Consider the following 24226-nt stretch of genomic DNA (forward strand, 5'->3'; position numbering starts at 1 on the left):
GTATCCTTTTGTGAACAAAGATGAAAGCATTTGCTTTTTCTCCCTATTCGATTCCTTCAAAATTCCGGAACTATTTGTGAATATCCTTATCTTTATTTATATAAATTCAATAAAAATATGCTGTCTCTTTATAAGCAGGATACAATTGGAAACACTGGCCATATTGCCAAGGATTTGACTGAAGTGTCATATTTAAGAATATGCATAAAATGCCAGTGTCCCCAGCCTTACAGTGAATGAGTAAAAATTGTCACTTCCTGGCAGGTCCGAGAATCTTAAGACTATAAGTAAAACCTAAAGCCTGCCTTGGTTTGGCTTCCTCCTCTCAAGAAGTTCTAAAGTCTGAAATTCCTGTATGATCAACGTGGACAGAGAAAATCATGCTTCTAAGGAAAACTAAAGCACACCTGCTAGTAGACTGAAGCCCTGTGCACTGTGTTCAAGTCCTTGTTATCTACCTGTGGCCCGGAATGGATCCTAAATCCCCTGATTTCCTCCAATGTTTGGCTACAACTAAATCCTGCTAAAGTCCCCAGGACCTCTCCCACCATCAAAGCAGGGATACTCCAGGGACATTCATGGAACACGACCCCTTCCCAGATTAACCAACTAAGAGAATTAAATATTAAGATTGGAGAGGAGTTAGATATGAAGATTAGAGATGTGGGTGACCCTGGGGCTACGCTGTCTATCCTTAGCCCCAGCACACTGTCTCTGTGCCCTCCGTGGGGTTCTGAGTTCATCTACATGGTTGGAGTGGCCAACGAATCTATGACAGTTCCTAAATCTCTACCTGTCCTCCAACTAGGACCCCTCGTGACAGCTGTGGCCTTTTGCTTGTCCCATCAGCCCCCATACATTTCATGGACAGGGACTTCTTAAAAACCTACCAGGCCCATAATGCTTGAGTTATTTTCACCAGGAGACTAAGCCACAATGTGGCTTTTTTTTTTTTTGAGACAGAGTATTGCTTTGTTGCCCGGGCTAGAGTGAGTGCCGTGGGGTCAGCCTAGCTCACAGCAACCTCAGACTCCTCAGCTTAAGCGATCCTCCTGCTTCAGCCTCCCGAGTAGCTGGGACTACAGGCATGCACCACCGTGCCTGGCTAATTTTTTCTATATCTACTTTTAGTTGGCCAGATAATTTCTTTCTATTTTTAGTAGAGACGGGGTCTCACTCTTGCTCAGGCTGGTCTCGAACTCCTGACCTGGAGCGATCCACCCGCCTTGGCCTCCTAGAGTGCTGGGATTACAGGTGTGAGCCACCACGCCCACACAATGGTTTTTACCCAAATTCACATCAATTCAGGTAGCCTCGCCACCACTACCCACCCTGCTCCGTAAGAGCCACGTGGGAGTCTGGGCACAATCCAACACCGACGATGACTCTCAGGTTGTGAAGATGACAGTTGTGTACACTCCCGAGGACGCGATTTGCCCCAGGAGTCGACCCCAGTGAAGGAGCGACATGGGGAAGGTTTCTGCCGTCCTGCGTTGGACGAGGTTCTGCTTGGGATGACCGTGTGGTCAGAAACCTTTCCCATGCCGTGAACAGAGCTGCCGAAGCCACTGGGGCGCAGCGGCGGTCCCCAGACGCCCTCGCGGGTCGTCGCAGCCCAGCCAGTGCATGCCTTAGACCAGCCCCGCCACGCAGGTGGCGTCGCTGCAGCTGCCCGCACTCCCGCCGCACCTGGGTTGCGTGAGAAACCTAAGATCCTGCAGCGGCGACACTCTGACAGACGCGTCTTCAGAAAGCCTCCCGGCCCGGCCCGAAGCACTGGACTCAATTTCCCATTCTCAGCTGTTTCCAGGTCCCGTCCGCGCCCCACCCCTCGGGCCCTAATGAGCCTCCACACATCCAGGCTGGGCTCGGCGTCCTCCCCACCCTGCCTCAGCCGTTCACACAGGCATCTGCAGGACCCGGAACCGATCCGTATTTCACAGGCGCTTGGGCGCTTCTCAGGCACAGGGCTCGTGGTGCTGCCCGGCCTCTGCGCTGCCGCTGGGGTCCCGCGTGGACTAGGGGGACCAGGCTGCAGCCGGCTGCAGCCGCCTGGTCCCCGGACGGGTCCGGCTCAGAGGCAGAATGCGGACAAATGTGTACCTGAAAGCCCATCCTTCAAGACGGATCCCGAACAGTCGCCGGGTCTGAATTTAACATAGGCCATTTGCTGACTAGAGGCCACGCCCGCACCCGGAGTTCCCCAGAAACCTGAGCCTCGGATCAGCTTTAGCACGTCTGGAGCTCACCTGCATTAAGCAATTAGAACTCTGCTGCATTGACCAATCAGACTCAGCCACACCGACCAATCACACTCAACTGCATGAACCAATCAGACTCAGCTGCATTGACCAAACAGTACTCAGCCACACTGACCGATCAGACTCAGCTTCATTGAGCAATTAGAAGTAAGCCACACTGACCAATCAGACTCAGCTGCACTTGCCAATCAGGACTCAGCTGCACTGACCAATCAGACTCAGCTGCATTGACCAATCAGACTCAGCCTCATGGACCAATCAGGACTCAGCTGCACTCCAATCAGACTCAATCACATTGTCCAATCAGGACTCAGCCACACTGACCAATCAGATTCAGCCACATTGACCAATCAGACTCATCCAAACTTACCAATCAGACTCAGCTGCACTGACCAATCAGGACTCAGCCACACTGACCAATCAGATTCAGCCACATTGACCAATCAGGACTCAGCCACATTGACCAATCAGGACTCAGCTGCACTCCAAGCAGACTCAACTGCATTGGCCATTCAGGACTCAGCCTCACTGACCAATTAGGACTCAGCTGCACTGACCAATCAGACTCACTGGATTGGCCAATCAGGGCTCAACTGCACTGACCAATGAGGACTCAGCCTCACTGACCAATCAGACTGAACCACATTGGCCAACCAGGACAAGCCTCAGTGACCAATCAGGACTCAGCCTCACTGACCAATCAGACTCAACCACACTGGCCAATCAGGACTCAGCTGCATTGACCAATCAGGACTCAGCCTCACTGACCAATGAGACTCAGCCAAATTGACCAATCAGACTCAGCCACATTGACCAAGGAGGAGTCAGCCTCACTGACCAATCAGGAGTCAGCCTCACTGACCAATCAGACTCAGCGGAATTGACCTATCAGACTCAGCCTCACTGACCAATCAGAATCAGCTGCACTTACGAATCAGGACTCAGCCTCACTGACCAATCAAGACTCAGCGTCACTGACCAAACAGACTCAGCCGCATTGACCAATCAGGAGTCAGCCTCACTGACCAAACAGACACAGCCGCATTGACCAATCAGGAGTCAGCCTCACTGACCAATCAGACTCAGCCGTATTGACCAATCAGGAGTCAGCCTCACTGACCAATCAGGACTCAGCCTCACTGACCAATCAGACTCAGCCAAATTGACCAATCAGACTCAGCTGCACTGACGAATCATGACTCAGCTGCACTGACCAATTAGGACTCAGCTGCACTCGAATGAGACTCAACCCTATTGGGCAATCAGGACTCAGCCTCACTGACTAATCAGGACTCAGCCGCACTGACCAATCAGACTCAGCCTCACGGACCAATCAGATTCAACCACCCTGACCAATCAGACTCAGCCTCATTGACCAATCAGGACTCAGCTGGACTGACCAATCGGACTCAGCTGTATTGACCAATCGGACTCAGCCTCACTGATCAATCAGACTCAGCTGCATTGACCAATCAGGACTCAGCTGCACTGACTAGTCAGGACTCAGCCACACTGACCAATCAGATTCAGCCACACTGACCAATCAGGCCTCAACTCAGCCACACTGACCAATCAGATTCAGCCATATTGACCAGTCAGACTCAGTCACACTGACCAATCAGGACTCAGCTGCACTGACCAATCGGACTCAGCTTCATTGACCCGTCAGACTCAGCCTCACTGACCAATCAGACTCAGCCTCACTGACCAATCAGGACTCAGCTGCACTGACCAATCAGGAGTCAGCCGCACTGACCAATCTGATTCAGCTGCATTGACCAATCAGGACTTAGCCACACTCCAATCAGACTCAGTTGCACTGACCAATCAGACTCAGCCACACTGACCAATCAGAGCTCAACTGCACTGACCAATCAGGAAGTAGCGTCACTGACCAATCAAACTCAGCTGCCTTGGCCAATCAGGATTCAGCCTCACTGTCCATTCAGACTCAGCTGCATTGACCAATCAGGACTCAGCTACACTAACCAATCAGACTCAGCTGCATTTACCAATCAGGACTCAGCCACGCTGACCAATCAGGACTCACCTGCACTGACCAATCAGAACACAGCCACACCGACCAATCAGATTCAGCCACATTGACCAATCAGGACTCAGCCACACTCCACTCAGACTCACCCGCATTGACCAATCAGGACTCAGCTACACTAACCAGACTCAGCTGCATTGACCAATCAGACTCAGCTGCATTGAGCAATTAGAAGTAAACCACAGTGACCAATGAGACTCATCTGTATTGCCCAATCAAGATTCAGCCACACTGACCAATCAGACCAAGCCAGTGAACCCCTCATTTGTATAATGAACCTGACCGGAGCCTGGGCGGGAACTTCCGCTGTGTGACCTGAGCCTTCCCTGTGCTGTCTAGAATGGCCAGCCTATTACACGAAAGGCGGGGTCTCTGGAACGAGTCTCTTTCCTTCAGACTCCTTTTTAGAGAACTTCTGTTCCCGGCATGTGCGCGTCCAGCAGACCTTCCCCCAGCTGTCCATACCTGCGGGCCCGCCCGGCCCCGCCCTGCACCCTCCCCAGACCTCCCGCTCAGGCTGCAGCTCATCCCTGCTGGGGCTGCACGGGAGCTACTGGAGCCCCGAGGGCACGGACCTCACTTGCTCGGCAGCGGGCTGCATGATCGTGGTGCCCGGCAGAGGCTGCCCGGCTCCCGCGCATCAAAGGGCCCATCCTGGGCCGCCTGGGACACTGGGGAGCCATCGCTGAGAATCCTTGCTCAAGGCCAGGGACCCTGAGTCCCCACTGGGACCGCTGCTGGTGGCCTTTTGCCATGCAGCTTGAAAGCTGCCAGCTGTGCCAGCTTCCTCTGCCACGTGGCGTCCCTGCCTGCAACCCGCACAGCTCCCCACTGCCTCCTGCCGGTGTCCTTGGCTGGACTTTGGAACGTCCCAGTGGCCACTTCCCCTTGCTCCCCAACACCTCTGCTGCTTCCCACCAGGACCTTGCTTGGCCAGGCCGGCGCTCTAGCATAGGTACCTTCCTCTCCAGGGGCCTGGGCATGTTGAGGCTGGCAGGCATCGGGCCAGCTCAGCAGCCCCGGGCACCTGGGGGGCTGTTGGCCTGCCGTGAGCCCGCTGCTTGTACTCGGCACCTTCTGATGTCGAGGGTCAGCTGTCTGCCCTGCGGCCAGCCAATTCCCACGAAGTCCCCACCTGCCAGGGTCAGAGGCCCCCACATTTGTCTCGAGCGCCTCCTGAGTTTGGCTTTTGTGTCCCTGGTGGATTTTGAGGTGCTTCGCAAGGTGCTCACAAGTGCTCACAAGCAGGAGCTGTTGATCGCTGCCATATTGCCTCAGCCCCCCGAACCCCAGCAGCTGCCCACTCCAAACAAAATGATGGGGCACGTTGGGGAGGCCCAGGAACACAGACAGGCCTGGGACCAGGCAGGTGAGGTGCTGAGCTGGGTGGTTCTGTGCCCAAAACAGGAACCAGGTCGAGAGGCCCCTGTTCTGGCATCCAGCTGCTTGATCCCCACGTGGCTCCAGTGACAGGGCCCTGGCACTGCCGCTTGAGGACAGAGCCTGCCCTGGGCCAGGTCCTGGGAGGGGCCCAGCAGGCCCGAGGCTGCGGGCAGCCAAACCCCAGGGCCAGGGGCCAGGTGTGCTGTGGGCTGGGTGGTGTTTGACAGGGCTGGTCCTGCCTTGGCTCTGCGGAGGGGGAGGGTGTGAACGGTGCTGCCTCTCCAGGGAGAGGCTGAACAGACGTCCAGGAGTTGCTGTGGCCGAGCATGACCGACCGCGCACTGCCAGCAGCCCCAGGCCACCTGGAATGAAACTCCAAACCCCGGAGCCCCCCAGTGGAGGAGGGGGGTGAACGCTGAGGGAAGAGTCAGACCATGCAGGAGGGACAGAGAGGGGCCTGCAGGGCCTGGGGGGTGGGCAGAAGTCCCTTAGCCCCTGCACAGTCCTGTACCTGTGGATTGGGCACAGGGAGCTGCCCAGGAACCCTGTGTCCCCGAGACTTCTGCACCCCACAGCCACACCCCACCCCCGCTGCCAAGTCAGCGTCCTGACACCCTCCTGGCCCAAAGCAGTAGCCCAGGGCCTGGTCAGCCAGAGAGGCTTCCAGGAGGGAGAGCTGCCCCCCTCCCCACCCCACTGCTGCAGAGGACAGAGGGGTAGGACAGGTGTGGACACAGGTCCCCCAGCTCCCCTCTCTGGGCTTCCCTGGGAGGCTTGGTCCCACCAGGGCCTGCCCCACACCTGGCTGTGTAGATCCCACTGGTTCAGGAAGGCCCTGGGACTTTCTACCAGGTTCACATGGTTGGGGAGGACGGTGGGGCTCCGTGACCATCCTTCGGTAAAGCTGAGTCAGTTCCATCCACGGAGCTCCAGGGCAGGTGGCACTCCCAAGATGTTACGTGGTGTCGCTGTGCCGCCCAGGTGGCCACACCTACTTGCCCCCTCCCTCCTCTGCATGTCTGTCCATCTCCGCCTCTTTGTCTCCCCTGCTCTCTCTCTCTGTCTCCCTCACTCACTTGTCTCTGTCTCTCTCAGGAGGTGCAAGGCCAGCAGCAGAGTCCAGAACCTGACAGGCAGGGAGTGGGCACGGCCCAGCCAGCTCAGGTGTGAGCAGAGGGCAGGGGAATGGGCACCCTCGAGAGCAGGCCTCCTGCGGGGACCTCTGAGCTCCCAGCTGTGCACAGGATCCCTGGGCAGGGTCTGAGCAGGGCCACTGGGGACCTGGCCCTCCGGTGAACACCCCTGGCAACTGCTCGTGCCACTGGTAGAGCTGCTGTGATAGCACCCCCCAAATTCACGTCCACCAGGAACCTCAGAATGGGAACTTATTTTAAAATAGTGTCTTTGTAGAAGTAATTAAGTTAAGGATCTTGAGATGGGGGCCCCTAAATCCAGTGACAAGTGTCCTTACAACAGACACCCCAGGAGGAGGCCCCATGAGGACAGAGCAGAGGAGGAGCTGGCGGCCACAAGCCCAGGATGCAGGGAGCCACCAGACGCTGGAGACGAGGAAGGGTCCTTCCCTGGAGCCTCCAGGGGGCACACGGCCCTGGACGTCTGACCTGCTGGCCGGAAGACAGGAAGCTCCTGTTGTTTAAGCCGCCCGGTTTTCCAAACACAACTTCTGTGAAGAAGTTCGTTCACTGATGGTGAATCGGTCCTTAAAAACTGGAAGGTAAATCCGTGGAAGTTGTCCAGGTCTTGTCAATGGACCAAGAGCCCAGGGCAGGGTCAAAGGGCGCACTGGTCAGGTGGCCATGGCTGGTGAAGGGCCACTAATTCCCAAACCAGGATCTCATTTTCGTAGCTGAGCAAGACCCTATGCCACTATTTTCAGTGATTTTCTAAGTGCAGACTGAGCTGACTGCCTGCTAGGAAATGACACAGCTGCCATCTAAAATCAACTCCATTCGCAGACAGTCAGGAATGGTCTTCATGAGCTGGCTGGCTCCTGGTGTGGCACTGGGGCCCTGTCCGGGAGCGGGGCCAGGCTTCCCGGTGGTGCCACACGGCCGGCCTGGTGCTCCTCTGGGCAGGAGACTCGCTTAGCTCCCTGGACGGCGACTGCCTGCCTGCCTGTCCTAGAATAATTCTGCTCCCGAAGCCAAGGCCACCTCTAGCTGCGATTCTATTGATAAAATCACTGAATTTATGTCAAGAGCGTTTGTACTCGTTTTGAAAAATAGACTAGTCACCTTTTGACTAAAATGGTAGAAGGAACACAACCAGGGTGATCTTTTCACTACCTGGTTTACTAGAAGGCAATTGCCCAGGGCTCCGTGGGCCACAAAGAAAGCGCAGCCAGCCACAACAGACGTAAAAAGAAACTGAGTCACAGGACTGGCCCGGTGTGACCCCACCCGCACGCGCTCCCCTGCTCTGTGCCTTGCCTGCGCTCTGGGGGGGACTTCTCAGAACAGCAAGAGTTAGGGTCAGTCTGGGCGGCTGCTGCAGAAGCGACCCCGGAGGGACTGAGAGGAAGCCGAGGCCCGGCCACTGTGGGGGCCCCGCTGCCCCCGGGTTCCCGAGGCGTCAGTGCTGGTCCTCGCAGGCGGCAGGGCCTGTTGGACGCCAGCACCCCTCACCCCTTCTCCGGCTCAGCATCCGATGTCTTCTGCTGCCTTTGTGGGGCTCCCTGGCCCGGCTGCACTCCCGGGAGGGGTGGGGTCCTGCAGCCAGGAGCCAGGGGCAGCGCCTGGGGCGGACTTGGGTCAGCTCCAGCAGAACAACCGCAGCAAAGCTGGGAGTGACCTAAAGGCGACCTTTGCCCCCGGGGGAGGGGCTGCACCCCCCAGCAGCCTGGGGAGCCTCCTCCAGGGTGGGGGCCTGAGGCCGGAGGGAACCCTCTGCGCCCCAGGTTCCAGCACCAACACCATGGTAGCTGCCTGTCACCACAGCCCAGCACCTGCGGAGCAACCCGCGGTGAAAGGCCGGCCGGGCGGGCCGGGGGACGGGCAGCAGGTGTCCCCGAGAGAGGAGAGCGGGGAAAGGTGGCAGAGGCCGAAGCAGTGACGGCCTTCAGCCTCGGGGAGGGGCCAGTGCAGGGCGCCGGGCGGGGCGGCGCGGACCTGCTCCCGACCGCCCCCTCCGCCGCTCCCCGAGGCCGCGGCCCCGGGACAGCAGGACGCGGGGGACGGTCGCCCGCGCACACCCGCCCGCCCCGAGGCCGCCCGCGCTCGCGCATCGTCCCGCAGCGCCCCACACGCCCGCGCCTCCTGCGGGGCGCGGAGACCCAGGTCCCGCGGTCCCGGTGACCTCGGAGGGCCAGGTGCGGGCGCCGCCTCCCGCCCGCCCCGCGCTCCCCGCCCCGCGGTCGGCCGCGCCCCGCGCGGAGCGGACCTTGTAAGGCAGAGGCGGCTCGGCTGCCGCGGAGGGGGTGGCGGGGCCGGGGCGGGGCGGCTCGGCTGCCGCGGAGGGGGTGGCGGGGCGGGGCCGGGCCGGGGCGGGGCGGGTGGCGGGGACGGCCGGGCGCGAGCTCCGCGGGACACCCGATCGCGCGGCCACCGAGTCGCGGAGGCGCCGCCGCTGCAGTCGCTGCATCTCCGAGGTAAGCGCGCGTGGGGCTCGGTCCCCACCCTGGGGCTGTGCCAGACACCTGCGCCGCGGGCCGGGGACAGGCGGCCCTGCTCCCGCGCCCGGGGCTGCCAGGCGGGGGGCGCTGCGGGCTCGGGGCCGGCGGCGGCGGGGAGGCTGCGCTGGGGGCGCGGGCGGGAGCAGCTGCCGCGGCGCAGCGGACAGGCTCGTAATTGGGCCCTACTGTGGCGCTTTGGCCTTTCTGGGCGACGAAGGACGCCCCTTGCAGCCTCTTCCCTGCGGGCCCTCCCCACACCCGTCTACCGATGCCCAGGTCTGGGGGAGCCGCTGCCAGCGCGAGGCGCAGGACATTTGGCCACAGGGCTTGACATGAAGCCCCTCTCCTAGAGGCAGATTTGGGGAGGTCCGTGCCCACAGAAAGGTACCGGAATGAGCGTGACCCCTGGCAAGCGTTCGGATGCCCGTCTCGGGTCCGCAGCACCACAGTCCTCGGAGCGGGAGCGTCACCCTCGCGCAGACGCGGAAGCTCCCGGGTGGGAGTCGCGTCCCCGCCCGAGCCGAGCGTGGTCAGGGCGGAGGGGCGCGCGCTGCGCCGCCCGCGATCCGCACCCTGCGGGAGCGGCGCTGCCTGGGAGGCCGGGTCCGGAAGCCCCGTTCCTGGGGCTGCAGTTGTGTAAATGAAGTCTTAACGAGGAGAGAGGAAAATCCGTTCTTACTGCCTCAGTGCCGACGCTGCTGATAGGGTTCGTGTTCTCCCATGCGACATCTTTCAGTTCCCGCTGGCTGGGCTGTCACCCGTGGTGCGTCCATGGCTTAATTCACCTGCTGGATTTGCCGGCACTTCGCGTAGAGTCCCTGGGCTGCCACAGCCTGGCCGAACACCGCCAGCCCCTGCCCCCAGCAGGGGGTCGGTCAATGCCGCCCTGAACACCCGGCCTGCTGGGACCGTTTCCTGGGGCCCAGCCACAGCCCCTGGGTAGCTCGGAACCAGCAGGAAGTGGGGGTGACACAGCCGCTTGCCTTACAGTGGGCTCCCTGGCGCCGGGCTCACCCTGTCACATGAGCCTCAGTGGTTCAGCGGGGGGGCGGGGAGCGGCGGGGCCTCCTGGGTCTGTCTGCAGAACGTGTGTACCCCGGGGGGGGGTGCGTTTTCCTGGGGAACGAGCTGTCATGATTTCCAAAGGGACCTGTGATTCAGAAAGGCACCACGATTTAAATGCGACGTTAAAAATGCTCTCTCCATCTTTGCAGAAGGATGACGTGATGGGGATCAGAGACAATGCGTGTCACAGAGGACGTTATGCTAGCTGTATTTTTATCTTCTCGTCATTTGTTTTGTCCGTCTTCCTAAATCCTTTGAAGTGGCAATAAACAACAGTTTTAACTATTATAAAAGGTTATAAATGCTCATTGTGGAAAATGTGCAAATTACAGGAGAATTTCCTAAAGAAAATTAAAATCACTCATCACTGATTAAGGAAATCTCTAGGAGTAAAACTGTCCTCCGAGCAGCTCAGGAGGTGGCTCCCTGCTTCAGGCCTGTGGGAGCCACTCCCTGCAGCAGAGGCTAAGAATTAAAAGCTTCCTCAGGGAGAGGTTGTGCCAACTTAGAGTCGAGCCTATTTATAGCTGGTGAGACAGGAGAGCTTGCACCGCAGCTGCAGTCTGGGAACCCTGGGGCCCAGGAGCCAGGGATTGTCTGCACCCCGAAGGCTGTGGTCCAGCCTGGCACCCTCAGCAGGACCACCCTAGGGGAAACACTCTGCTGAGGAGAGAAGCTCACCGCCTCCACCTGTGGCTGGTAGAGCCATCAAAACTGTCCCCAGAGAATGGCCACAGGGTGCCGAGTTCACCTGAGCCTACAAACCTTTAAGCAGGCAGGTGCTGGGATCAGGCAGGAGAATCTGCACACACCCAACCCCTACGCTTAAGCAAAAGGTGTTTCCTGGAGAGCGAGGAGCTGCAGGGATGGGCCCGGCCACAACTGGGGTTCAGACAGGGGTGCAGCAGCCACCCCACATGTACTTCCACCATAGCCCCCCAGGAGACCTGGTTATGTGTGTGGGAGGAGTAAGCCACAGCATCACAACCCACGGTATCTCCCATGGACAGCATCCCCCACCCAGGACACCCCCACCCAGGACACCCTCCACCCAGGACATCCCCCCACCCAGGACATCCCCCCACCCAGGACACCTCCACCCAGGACATCCCCCCACCCAGGACACCTCCACCCAGGACGACACCCCCACCCAGGACACCCCCACCCAGGACAACCCCCCACCCAGGACACCCCCACCCAGGACACCCCTCACCCAGGACATCCCCCCACCCAGGACATCCCCCCACCCAGGACACCCACCCACCCAGGACGACACCCCCACCGAGGACACCTCCACCCAGGACACCCCCCCCACCCAGGACACCCCCACCCAGGACACCCCCACCCAGGACACCCCCACCCAGAACACCCACCCACCCAGGACACCCCCCACCCAGGACACCTCCACCCAGGACACCCCCACCCAGCTGTCGCACCTCACCTTTTTTTTTTTTTGGCAGTCTGGCTCCATCGCCTGGGCTGGAGTGCAGTGGTGTCATCACAGCTCACTGCAACCTCAGACTGCTGGGCTCACGTGATCCTCCTGCCTCAGCCTCCCGAGTAGCTGGGACTACAGGCGCACACCATCACGCCCAGCTAATTTTTCTATTTTTAGAAGAGACGGGGTCTCACTCTTGCTCAGGGGGGTCTCAAACTCCTGAGCTCAAGCGATCCTCCGGCCTCGGCCTCCCAGAGTGCTGGGATCACAGGCCTGAGCCACCGCGCCCTGCCACGAAGTCAGGGCTTTAGTGAGCCATGGCAGCTCCTCTGCCCAGGGAAGCTCCTGCAGCACGTGCACGTCAGTGCCCAGAAGGGCCGTTGCATGGCCCTGTGGGGTGGGGGTGGGGGTGGGTGCGGGGGCCTGGGTGCCTGAGGGCACCGGCAGCCCCGCAGGACAGTGCCGCTGCGTTAGCAGAAAGGCAGCCAGAAACAGCAGCTATCCCAAGTCTTGTTTCCTGATGTGGGAATTAGGGCTGTTGGATCCAGGTTTCCCCGTGAACGGCACAATGACACACAAGAACAACTCAGTCGTGAGCTGTAATTTAGTGTTTAAATGTCCAAATGCAGGGCCTCCTTTGGGGTAGAAATATACAAAATCTTTCAAAAGAGTATAAGAAAACATGTTTTTTGCCTTGTACCCAAACGTTTTCTGCAAGCCCCGTATGCTCAGACAGCCTGGCCCTCTCTCCTATGTGGTAGAAAGTGTGGGCTCATGCTCAGAGGATCTCATTCACGCCAACTGTTTGCAAATTAGATTTGTGAAAGGGAAGAAAGGGTCCCGGAGCCCCTTCCCTCCCTGGGCACCTCCTGACTGCGCAGAGGAGGGAAGGACTCCCAGGGGGAGTCTCTCACTTCCTGGCATGGTGAGCGGGCGGCCCGTGTGGGCTCCATGTGGGCTCCGTGTGATCCCGCCACAGCCCAGGGGGCACCAGGCCACACTGCCCAGCTTCTGCAACCTGCAGCCCCGACCCACCCGTTTGTTCCCAGACTGTCCAGCACCTGCCAGGTGCCCGGCAAGTGAGCCGGCGTGGCCCCTCCCCCAGGAATGCCAGCAGCAGCCCCTGGGGACCCCACACACCTACCTGCTGTCTCCAGGGGCTGACGCATCGCTGAGGCAGAAGGGGTGAGCACCTCATGTGGGGGTGGACATGGCTCCAAACCCAGGGGTCTCACGGAGGTGCCCTCACAGCTGACACGGGCCTGCTCCCCGAGCCTGCTGCCCTATCAGCAAGCCCGTCACACGCCCTCCCTGCCCACAGAGGTGTGTGTGGCGTGCTCACTCATGGCGCTCGCTGCCATCTGCCAGCCCCCACCCCACGCCCGGACCGGAACCCCCACCCTCCTCAAAAGTGGTGCTGCTGCCTCAAGACCCAGGGAGTGAGGTGCAGACCCCAGCAGGCCCTTCCGAGCTCCAATCTGCTCCCTCCCCGTGTGCCCGGGCCACCACTGTGTGGCCATGGAGCACTCACAGGTGACCTGCCCGCCATGGGCTGCTCCTTGGGGTGGCTGTCCCTGCTCCACACACCTGGTCCCCACTTCTCCAAAGGCCGCCACCAGTGCCAGACCCCTTTGTCTCTCAGCAAGGGTGGCATGAACACCTCCGCCACGCCAGCCCCTTCTCTGCTGGGGCTCGCCACCGCCCCATGTGCCCACTTCTCAGTGCCCGGGAGCCAGGCGTGGCAGGGCCACATGAGGGAGGGTGTGTCACAAAGCCTGTCTCAGCCTCACTCCTGCCGCCAGGCTCCTCCCAGCCCGCCCCTGCCAGATGCCCAGTGCCCCTGTGTCCCGAGGTTACCTCCTGAGTCTGTGCCTGGCCGCCGTCACAGTCCCTCATGCCAGCAGTTCTGGGCTGCCCTCCTGTCGTGTCCCCAGGTAGCTGGGGTGGGTCTCGCACATCATTACCGTTTTGCCACCTCAGCCTATATCCCTGAACTCTGTGGTGAGTTTGGCCTGTGTTTTTAGTCTTTATATGCCTGAAGTCACGCAGCACACGCCCCTGTGCTGGTCCGAGGACCAAGTGGCTGCGCCGCGGTGCCATTCCCGTGTGCTCTGTCGGGGCCACCGCACCGTTGGCCACTGTGGAGTCGGGAGGTGGGTGTTTGGGTTATTTTCCTTTTTTGGCGACTATGAATGAAGCTGCCTTGAACCTTTCTGTAGTTCTTTGGGCACATGGGCAGGTGTCTCTGGGTAAATACTGAAGCGGAGTTGTTGGGTCCAAGTCATGCACTTCTTTAAATTAGTAGATAATTCCAAGCAGTTTTCAAAGGGGAGTGAGGCCGTTGCAACCACAGTTCTCTGTTGCTCCACATCCTTGCCAGCACTTGTTGTCAGCCTTTTAAAAATCTTCTAACCATTCAGGAAGGGTGTGTGGTAGTATCTGGTTTGGTGTTTCATTTGAGTTTTCTTTGCTGAACTCCTGAAGCTGAGAACCTCTTGTGTGTGTGCCGGGCAACTGGACGCCGTGTCCCTGCGCTGCCCGCTCTCGTCTCCGGCCGTCTCTCTGCCAAGTTCGCTCTTTCTCTCATTGACCTGTGGAGGTTCTTCATATATTCTGGAGACAAGCCGATGTTTGTCCTGTATAGCAAATATCTTCTCCTGCCCCGAGGGTTGCCTTTTCACTCTTTTAATGATATTTTTTTTGATGAACAAATGTTCTTAATTTTAATCTGGTGCCATTTAGGAATCTTTTCCTTTAGGGATAGTGCTTCCGGCTCTTTCTCTATGCCAGGGACATCAAAACTTCCAAAGGCTTCTTGATCTGTTCCAGAGACGGCCGCTTAGCAAGTGACTGCAGTCTGACCTTCCCTCCCTGCAGAGGGTAGTTTCCCCATTTCCTACGTGCACCTACCCGGGCGCATACCACCTGAGGCCAGAATGGGTATCAAAGCAGACAGGTGTCGGCCAGCAGCCGCCTACTTAAAGCTCCAATGACTCCTGGACTACAGCCCCCTCTGACCCTCCGCCCAGTCCAGCCTCTGGACTCTCTGTGCCGCCACCCGGGTGGCTTTGCGTTCTCTGTTCCCTCTGTGAGGGGCGCTCAGCGTCCTGGTCCCACCTGGTACATCAGCGTCCACAGGCTGCCATGACAGACGGGCTTAACAGGAGTTTATTCCCCCAGTTCTGGAGACCAGGACCCCAGTGGCACCGTGTGGGCTGGGCCACACTCCCTCCAGAGGCTCCTGCGTAGGATCCTTCCTGCCTCCTCCAGCTTCCGGGGGCTCCAGGCGATCCCGGGCTGTGGCCACCTCGCTTCAGCTTCTGCCTCTGTCTCCACGCGGCCTCCAAGGACTGGGGGGATCCGTCACTGCGGCCCTGGAGGCTGGGAAGTCCGAGCGCAGGGCACCGCAGGGGCCCGCGTGTACCTGGTGCCTAGGGAAGATGCGCGGAATGAGGGACCAGCGCTGGAAGGTTCCGCATGTTCTCTCTTAGGCTGCTCAGTGCTTCCCGCGAGTGCATGGGCACCAGGCGGTTCTCTGTGGCATCTGTGCCACCGGCCTTAGAACTCAGAGGATGATACACAGGCTCCCGGGTCTTTATGTCACTCCCTTTGGGACTTGGGCGGGATGTCCTGTGTGATGCCTTAGAGAAACAGCCTTTGACCCGGGGATGTGGTTTAACCTCCACTCCCGCTGTGGGCGTCTGTCTGGAGCCCTGGTGACTGGGTCTCGAGCGCGGAGCCTGGGGCCGCGGTGCCACCTGCAGACAGGTCTTCGCGCTCTCTTGCTGCTCCGTTCCGTCTCTGTGGCCGCCTGGTGATGTCAACTGGTGCTCCTGGGTGTCCCGGGTGCCCGGGCATCTGTGGGCTGGATAACAGGCCAGTGAGGACAACCTTGGCGGGTGACTCGAGTGCTGGAATGTTCCACCTTCCCATCCTGATGCTCCCACGCAGGGACAGGGCATTGCCGTGTGACCTGGCAGGGTCTCCTCTCGGCCCCCACAACCTGAGAAGGAGCGGCTGTCCTCACTTTCTCACCTTAGGTCTGGGCGCAGGTGGCTCCAGCGGTCACCCCTGACGTGAGCCTGTTCTCAGCCCCAAGTGCCGTCCCTGGAGACTGAGGGCGCCAGGCGGCTGGGTGCCGGGAGGCCTCTGTGGGCCAGGGAAGCCCTGCGCATCCATATCTCCTTCCCAGGGGCTGGGGGTGGAAGATGCCCACCAGCCGCCCCTGCCGCAGGCCCTGCCTTCCTCAGTTTCCCTTACTGGAAGGCTCCTTGCCCGGACTCCCCTCTCCCACCTGTCCTGTCCCGTCCACTGCCCACCCCTGGTCTCCAAGCGGGTCTGAGGCCACACCTGGTTCTGGTGAGCAGTGGGGTCCCAGGGTGTGCTCCCTGGCGAGGGCTGTCATTGGGAGTGTGCAGATGTCCTGGGGACACCTGCTCGGGACACCAGCTCCGCCCTTTTCCTCTCACTTCCTCGGGGACAGTGAAGGAGACCTGCGGGGCTTCGTCCCTTCCAGCCTCCAGGTTGCCCAAAGGAAGGGCAGGCACACCCGGCACCCTCAGGGGGCTAGGGCCTCACTGGGGTCAGAGACCCCGTCCCAGCGACCTTCTGGGCCAGCGAGCAGCCTGAGGCCGGGCCCCTGGGCTGGGCTAGAGCTCAGCAGCCCGGCCGTGCCTGGCCCCTGGGTGGCCTGTGCCCGCAGGGTGCGGGGACAGCGCTGTGGCTGACAGTGGCTCGAGCTTCCGTGGCTCCTGCTGCGTGTGTGGGGGAAGCACAGACAGCCAGTGCCGCTCGGTGCCACCCTGGGAAGCTCTCCCTGTCTGGGGCAGCGGCCGCAGCCATGACAAGTGGCCACTCACATGGAGTATCCCGAGGAGAGGCGGAGGATTGCCCTGCTGTGACTGGAAACACGAACAATCGCCCCAGGGCCCCTGCGCTCGACTAGACTGTGACAGAAGAGCTGAGAACGCCCAGTGTGGGAGCTTGGTGCCGCCTGGGGCGTCCACAGCCTCTGAACGGCCTTTGTTCCCCTGGGCCTGTTCACTCGGGCCCTGGGGACCCGGGAAGCGCTGGGCTCAGGGACGCAGCACAGGGAGGTGAGTTCTTCAGGGGTGCCGGCCACTTGCTCCCACCAAGGGCAGTAGGGAGCCTCCCTCCCCCGACTCCAGACTGCTGTAGTCTTTCCATTTCACTGTCCCCAGGCCTCACTGTGACCACCAGGGGTCTCGCGAGCCCCGAGCAGCCATGGCCCAAGAGCGGCAGGCAGGTGCCTCCCCTTGCCCCGGGGCCCGGCCTCCCTCTTGGGCGCTGCAGCTGGCTTTGGACTTAGCTGGGGGCTGTTCCCCTCCTGTCCCCATCTCCTGTCCTCCACCCCCTGTCAGCTTCCAGGGACCAGGCCATCATGGAGCCCAGTGCATGTTCTGGAGAGGCTGTCTGGGGCCCTGGCAGGACTTGCCTCCCTGGAGACCCGGAGGAGCCGGAGCTCCTTCTCTTTCCTCCTTTTCCTTCTGCCCACTCTGGGCTGGGCAGGCTGCCTCTGAGGGTCCAGTCGCATCCTGCCAGGCGCAGGGCCTCCACGGGCGTGTCCTTCACTCAGCTCTGAGTCCGAGGGCGATGGCTGGAGGGGTGCTGTCCCCAGGGCCTGGCCGAACCCACGGTCTGTGCAGAGCCAGGCCTCGTCCAATTCTCGGGACACCTCTGTCTCCAGGACGCGCGAGCCGTCCCTGCCTGCAGCGGCGGCCAGACGCCCGGTGTGGCCTGCCCAGGAGTGGGGTCTGTCTCAGCAGGTGCTCCCTCCGTCTGCGGCCACACCTGGTCATGGTGAGCAGCACGGGAAGCGTCCAGGAAGGGTCCAGGAAGGGTCTAGGGACTCCAGGGGGGCCGCAGGCTGCCCCTCCGGGTGGAAGGCACTACCCTGGACAGGGCTTGGGGTAGAGATTGGAAGGGTCCCAGCGGCACCACAGCCCCCAAGCCAGCCCTGCGGAGGCTGGAGCATTGCGCGGAGAACCACGGATGGGCGTAGGAGCCGGCAACCCCCGGGGGCCCCCAGCAGTGGCTCAGGAAGACCCGCTTTAGGAAGCCCTGCCCACCTGCAGGGCCTGGGGCTGTCACCAGCCGGGAGACACAGGCTCCTGCCAAGCACAGCAGCCGCCCAGCCATCTCTCAATGGTCTGGCAACACAGCTCGGCCCGCACAGCTCCCTGGGCTTCGGCGCACTCGAGGTGCTTGACGCTTTGCCCGTAGACGGAAGAGGTCGGTGAGAGGGGCCCAGGCCAGGGCACCCACACACAGGGTGCTGGTTGCTGCCAGGCAGAGACACGCAGGGCGAGCCGAGAACCTGAGTTATGAAGATTTAGGGGTAAAGGTCATGGTGCCAAGGTCACAGAGTGTCTTCATCCGCAGGGATGGGTTCTCCCCATGGGACAACCTGGTGGTCCTAGTGACAAGACTTTGTCCTAGTGACAGGAACCTGGTCCTGGTGACAGGCCCCTGGTCCTAGGGACAGGGACCTGGTCCTAGGGACAGGAATGTGGTTCTAGTGACAGGAACGTGGTCCTAGTGACAGAGACCTGGTCCTAGTGACAAGACTTTGTCCTAGTGACAGGAACCCAGATCTAATGACAAGAACCTGGTCCTAGTGACAGGCCCCTGGTCATAGTGACAGGCCCTTGGTGCTGATGACAGAAATCTGGTCCTAGGGACAGGAACATGGTCCTAATGACAGGCCCCTGGTCCTAGTGACAGGAACGTGGTCCTAGTGACAGGGACCTGGTCCTAGTGACAGGGACGTGATCCTAGTGACAGAGACCTGGTCCTAGTGACAAGACTTTGTCCTAGTGACAGGAACCCAGATCTAATGACAAGAACCTGGTCCTAGTGACAGGCCCTTGGTGCTGATGACAGAAACCTGGTCCTAGGGACAGGAACATGGTCCTAGTGACAGGGACCTGGTCCTAGTGATAGGAACATGGTCCTAATGACAGGCCCCTGGTCCTACTGACAGGAACATGGTCCTAGTGACAGGCCCCTGGTCCTAGTGACAGGCCCCTGGTCCAAGTGACAGGACCTGACCCTGCTCACAGGCTCCCTGCCCAGGTTGCTGTCACCTCACTGGCACCCCAATTTCTAGTCCTTCTGTTGGTGTCTCTGCTCTGAGGCTGCCGTGGCAGCTGTCCCTCTGCCTGTGACGTCTTGGATCACATTTCTACAGGTTTTGTTTCAGGCAGGCGAGTGGCCAGGAAGTTCAGGGAGATTCATTTTGGGAAATGGGTTCCATGGGGCCTATTCTGAGCAGGGAAGGCCCGTGAGCTGGTGGGCAAGGCCGGTTCAGGTGTCTGAGCCCAGTGGGGACGAGGGCAGCAGTGGCCAGGCCTGTGGCACTGCGGGAGGGCACTTGCTCCCCCAGGGCAGCTGCTTCTCTGGGCGTGAAGCTGCCCCAGCCTCCACTCTGAGGTCTGTAATTGCAGCTTCTGCCCTGGTCTTGCCTTTCCAACCCCTCCTTTGAAATGCAAATCTGGTAACACAGTCTGTCAGGCACTCAGGGGACAGATCTGTCAGCTCCCTGTTCTTACCTTCAGGACAGCCTGGGCCTACAGACCCTGCAAGACTCCACCAGCCCCACTCAGGCTTCCCTGGGCTCTGGCAAGGAAGGAGCACCTCCTGGTGGGTGGGCTGCTGGTCAGAGCAGGGGACTCAAGACCAGGGGATGGGACACAGGCACGTCCCTCTTGCAGGAGACCCCCAGAGGTACAGGCCATCAGAAGAGAGGTTCAGGATGCCCAGCTACGGGTGCAGGAGCTCACCTGGGAGTGCAGGGGGCTCACCTGAGGGTGTAGGGCGCTCACCTGGGATGCAGGGTACCCACCTAGGGTTGCAGGGTGCTCACCTGAGGGTGTAGGGCATCACCTGGGGGTATTGGAGCTCACCTTGATGCAGAGAATGCACCTGGGAGTGCAGGGTGCCCACCTGGGATGTCTTCCCTTTATTGCTGCACTCTGGGGGTAAGTGGTTTGTCTTCCAGAGCTCCTTTTACTATCTATATTCCCTAATGGTGGAAGATTAGAGCAGTACAAATGTGAAGGGGCATGGAGTTCTGCTGCCCAGGGTTCATATCCAGTCCCCACAGAAACTAGAGGGGGGCAGGAAAGCGGAGCCAGCAGGCCTGTGCCGGGAAGGGCGAGACGCCGGGAAGGGCGAGACGCCGGGCAGTGCAGCACTGGGGAGGGCAGAGCAGGGCCTGGGCCGTGCTCGGAGGGAAAGGCTACAGGCTTCCAGGCTCACTGTTGGTCTGGACACCTCCACAGTCCGATAAATCTCTGCTTGCACCTTCAATTTCTTTTTAAATTAAATTTAGTCTTATTACTGTCATTATGGAAATAGCACATGGATTTAATGAGGCAATTCAAACAACAGAGAAGAGCACACAGGGTCGTGCCCTTGTCCTCAGCCCCGCCTGTGCCCGCCGGCACCCCGCCTGCAGAGTCCGGACCCCCTTCCCGACAGCTGCCGCCCGCTGTCTCCTCCTGCCCTCCCCAGCCGGCCGGAAGGCGCGCGTGGCTCCGCGGAACAAGCCGCAGCCTCGCTCAGCCTCCCGCAGCGGCACGCAGGGCCTAACTCATTCTGTCAGTTTTATTTTAAAGAGCCTTTTTTATATTTTGTTACGCTAATACATGTTCAGGGCAAAACACAACAACAAAAACCTAGAACAGAGCTTGGGCGCCTGTGTGAGCCACCTGCTGCCGTGCCGCTTCGTGGCGTCTCTTCCGCGGTCCCTGAGGGCTGAGGCCCCTCCGCGCCGCCCCCCTACCTGTCCTTCATCCCAGGGGCCGCTCGGCTGCAGGGAAGGCCGCTGGCGCCCGCAGGAGTCTCCCGAGAACCGGCTCTCAGCCGCCGGGCCCTGCGCTGCGCCGCGCTCCGGGAACGGCGCGCAGACCCCGGCTCCAGGCTCCCGGCTCCAGCCGGTGGAGCCAGTCCCGGCCGGCTGACGCCGAGGCGGAGTTGAAAGGGGCTCCGCTTTTCCACGCTCCGGAGCCTCCTGGGCTGCCCCGACATCAACGCTCGTTTTTCCCGGACTTTCCTCCCAGGCCGCCTTCTGGTCTGGCCGCCCCGCTGTCCCTCTCCAGGTGGCCGCGTGGCTCCTGCGTCCACTCCCTCCTCTGTGTCGTTCACGGCCTCGCCTTCCCGGAACGCCGGTGCTCGCCCGGCCTCCGGCCTCTGCGGGCGGCCGCTCCCCACACCCCAGGGCAGCAGCTGCGCGTGGGGACGTTCCCGGCGGGAGCATTTTTGCTCAGGACGTTTACGGCGCGGCCCTGTTGTCCTCGGCGCCCGGGCACGCGACCCAGTGTCCGCAGACCACAGCCGGTGAACCGGCACCAGGCGCCCGCCTGGCAGGAGGGCTGCGGCCCACGATGCGCCGGAACGTTCTCGCGCGCCCGCCCGGACCACGCTGCTCCCGCCGCCTCCGCCGCGCGCGGCCCCCCTACCTGCTGCGATGGCTCCTCCCGGCACCGCTTCCCGCCTGGGATCGCATCGCTTACCTGTGTGTTCGCACCTGTGCTCCCGCCAGAAGGCCGTCCTCACGAGGGCAGGACTTGCGTCTGCGCTCGGTCCTCAGTCTCGCTTTGCCCCGAAGGCCGGTCTCCGCGCGGGCTCAGGCATCCTGCGTGCGCGCCCAGGGCCGCCCCGCGAGGCTGCTGCGGCCCCGGCCCCTCCCGCGTCCCCTCCCGGGTTCCGCTGCGCTGTCCGGGCGTCAGTGCGCAATGCGTTCCCACCTCCACCAGGGCACGCGGAGAACGTCTGGGAAACAGAGGAATGCTCGGGAGAAATGGCGCCATCCCAGCAGCAGGGACGGCCCATCTCAGATCCCTCACATTTTCTTCCAGCCCATTTTCTCCTGATACGGTGTTTCTTAGACCATAGAACTCGCACCAACTCTGAAGCATCATAAAAGGTTTCTTGGCTGAGGGCGGTGGCTCAGGCCTGTAATCCTAGCACTCTGGGAGGCTGAGGCGGGTGGATCGCTCGAGGTCAGGAGTTCGAGACCAGCCTGAGCAAGAGCAAGACCCCGTCTCTACTAAAAATAGAAAGAAATTATCTGGCCAACTAAAATCTATATAGAAAAAATTAGCCGGGCATGGTGGGCTACTCGGGAGGCTGAGGCAGTAGGATCGCTTAGGAGTTTGAGGTTGCTGTGAGCTAGGCTGATGCCAGGGCACTCACTCTAGCCCGGGCAACAAAGTGAGACTTTCTCTCAAAAAAAAAAAAAAAAAGTTTCTTTCTCTTTGACCAAGTGTAACACACCCACAAGAAGTTCACATGTTCTCACTGAACCCACTATTGCTTCCAGTAATTTCTTAACAGCTTTTCCTTCTTAGGTGTCTGCATGCTGCAGAGATGCCCGTGGCAAACCCACGGCTGGCCCTGTGGGAAGCTCCTATTTCAGACAAAGAAATGGTGTCGGTGCAACACCTGGCGGCCTTTCCTCGCCCCTCCGGGACCAGGGGGGCCTCGGGCTTCACATTTCAGGCCGATGCCCTTGAGGCTTCTGATTTAACTTTCTGCTCTTCCCTCCGGCCTCCCAGCTCCTGCCCCAGCCCGGAGCCCTCTGTGGGGTCCTGGTGCCGCCAGGAACAGCCTCCTTGGGGCAGCTGCGCTTTCTGTGCAGCCCCCAAGAGCCTCAGCCCAGTGAGCTTTGCTTGGGTTTTTCTGACTGTTTTGGGACATTTGTAGGAGCTTGAGTTCAGCTGGAGCCGCACTCAGGACCCACCTGCCATACCTTGGCCATAACTGGAATTGAGAGCCCCAGATTTGAAGGGGATTCATGAACTTCGGAGTCATGACACCAGCATGCTGCTCTTGGCACTGACCCTCCAGCCAGGGCTGTGTTTGTCTGGCTTCTGAGGGTCTCTGCTGCCGCTGGGCCTCTGGGCTTTGGCTCCCCAGGCAGGCAGCTGTAACCCCTCTAGGTCTAGAGCCACAGGCTGGGTCACTCCCTGGGGTCCCGCCCTGGCACAGAGCTGGCGCTGGGGGGCGGGGAGGAAGTGGCCTCAGCAACCCACTGCCTGTCCCACCTGGCCCCGTGTCAGTGTTTGTGGTGGAGGCACGTGCCATGGCTGAGGACCCGGAGTGCCTGGCGTGGCCCTGTGCCCCAGAGCCCTGCCTGGGGTGGCCCTGCACCTCCTCAGCCTCCACCTCGGGGGGCCTGGCCTCCTGCCCTGGGGCCGGGCACCTTGAAAGTCCACGAGCGTGGCTGTGCTCCCCACCCGGAGCCCCCACAACCTCCCTGGCCCTGAGGGGCCGTTGCACGCTGCTTGGGCTCTGGGCTTCAGGGCAGGTCCTCCTTTGACGTCCTGAGGGTCACCGCTCACCCTCCCCTGGGCAAGACTCAGTCCTGTGGCCAGAAGGCTCAGCACTGAGGCTGCTCTGGGCCATTACCGGGGTTGGCAGCCCCAGAACTGCAGGGGGGAGTGGCCCAGGGAGGGAGCCATGCAGCTGTGGCTGGGGCGTCAGGCAGGGTCTGTTGTGCCAGGTCAGATCCTGAGCCTCCCTGACCTGGAGCCCCCCAGGGTGCCCAGCTTGGCTCCCACCTGGGCTCTGCTCTTGCTGATGGTTTTAACTGATTTGGGGGGGTGAGGTCCTTGACCCACCAGCTTGGCAGCAAGCAGGGTCCGGGTGCCAGGAGGGCAGCAGTGCCTCCCAGCCTCTCTTGGCCCTGCTGTCTCCTCAGCTGGACACACACTCACCTGCGGGGCAGGTGGCTCTGAGGGGCTCCGAGGAGGGCCTGCCCATCTCTGGACTCTGGGCGTATCCTGAGCCTGCCATGGCACATGCAGTGCGTGTCCTGTCCTGTCCCCGGGCCAGCAGGCGATGCTGGGGCCCTGTGAGAAGCAGAATGACGCCTTTCTGCTCTCCTTCCTCCCACAGCGACATGGCCGACAGCAAGGCCAAACCCGCCAAAGCGGCCAACAGGACACCCCCTAAGTCCCCGGGGGACCCTGCCAAGGACAAGGCAGCCAAGCGGCTGTCACTGGAGTCCGAAGGTGCCAGTGAGGGGGCGGCTGCCACGGCCCCTGCGCTCAGTGCCCTGGAGGAGGCCTTCCGGCGCTTTGCAGTGCATGGGGACACGCGGGCCACAGGGAAGGAGATGCACGGCAAGAACTGGTCGAAGCTGTGCAAGGACTGCCAGGTGATCGACGGGAAGAACGTGACTGTCACCGACGCGGACATCGTCTTCAGCAAGATCAAGTAAGTGCCACGTGGGCTTTGTCCTGGCCAGGCAGCTTCCCTTCCAGGGCCCAGGGTCCACACTCAGGGAGGCATGGTCGTGCAGACTTCCCAAGAGATCCGCGGTTCCAAATCTGGGGGGTGGATTCTGTGCTTTAACAGGCGGTGAGGAC

At 60.7% G+C, this 24226-nt stretch overlaps 1 protein-coding gene across 13 annotated transcripts in view; it reads left to right on the plus strand.

The window, feature by feature from the left end:
- The first annotated feature begins 9187 nt into the window (after positions 1–9187).
- LOC123648617 (tubulin polymerization promoting protein) overlaps positions 9188–24226 on the plus strand; it is a 30715-nt gene continuing 15676 nt past the window's right edge. For 12 of the 13 annotated variants that reach the window (XR_006738680.1, XR_006738682.1, XR_006738676.1 and 9 more), the window contains exon 1: positions 23656–24074. Coding sequence is in view for 2 of the 13 variants with exons in the window: in XM_045566534.1 (XP_045422490.1) it covers positions 23722–24074 (353 nt within the window). In the remaining 11 variants the exon portion in view is untranslated. Of the gene's footprint in view, positions 9305–23655; positions 24075–24226 lie in introns of those variants that run through there. The other variant, XM_045566536.1, reaches the window with a different exon arrangement.

Source organism: Lemur catta, chromosome 12, assembly GCF_020740605.2.
Source record: "Lemur catta isolate mLemCat1 chromosome 12, mLemCat1.pri, whole genome shotgun sequence".
Classification (NCBI taxonomy): domain Eukaryota; kingdom Metazoa; phylum Chordata; class Mammalia; order Primates; family Lemuridae; genus Lemur; species Lemur catta.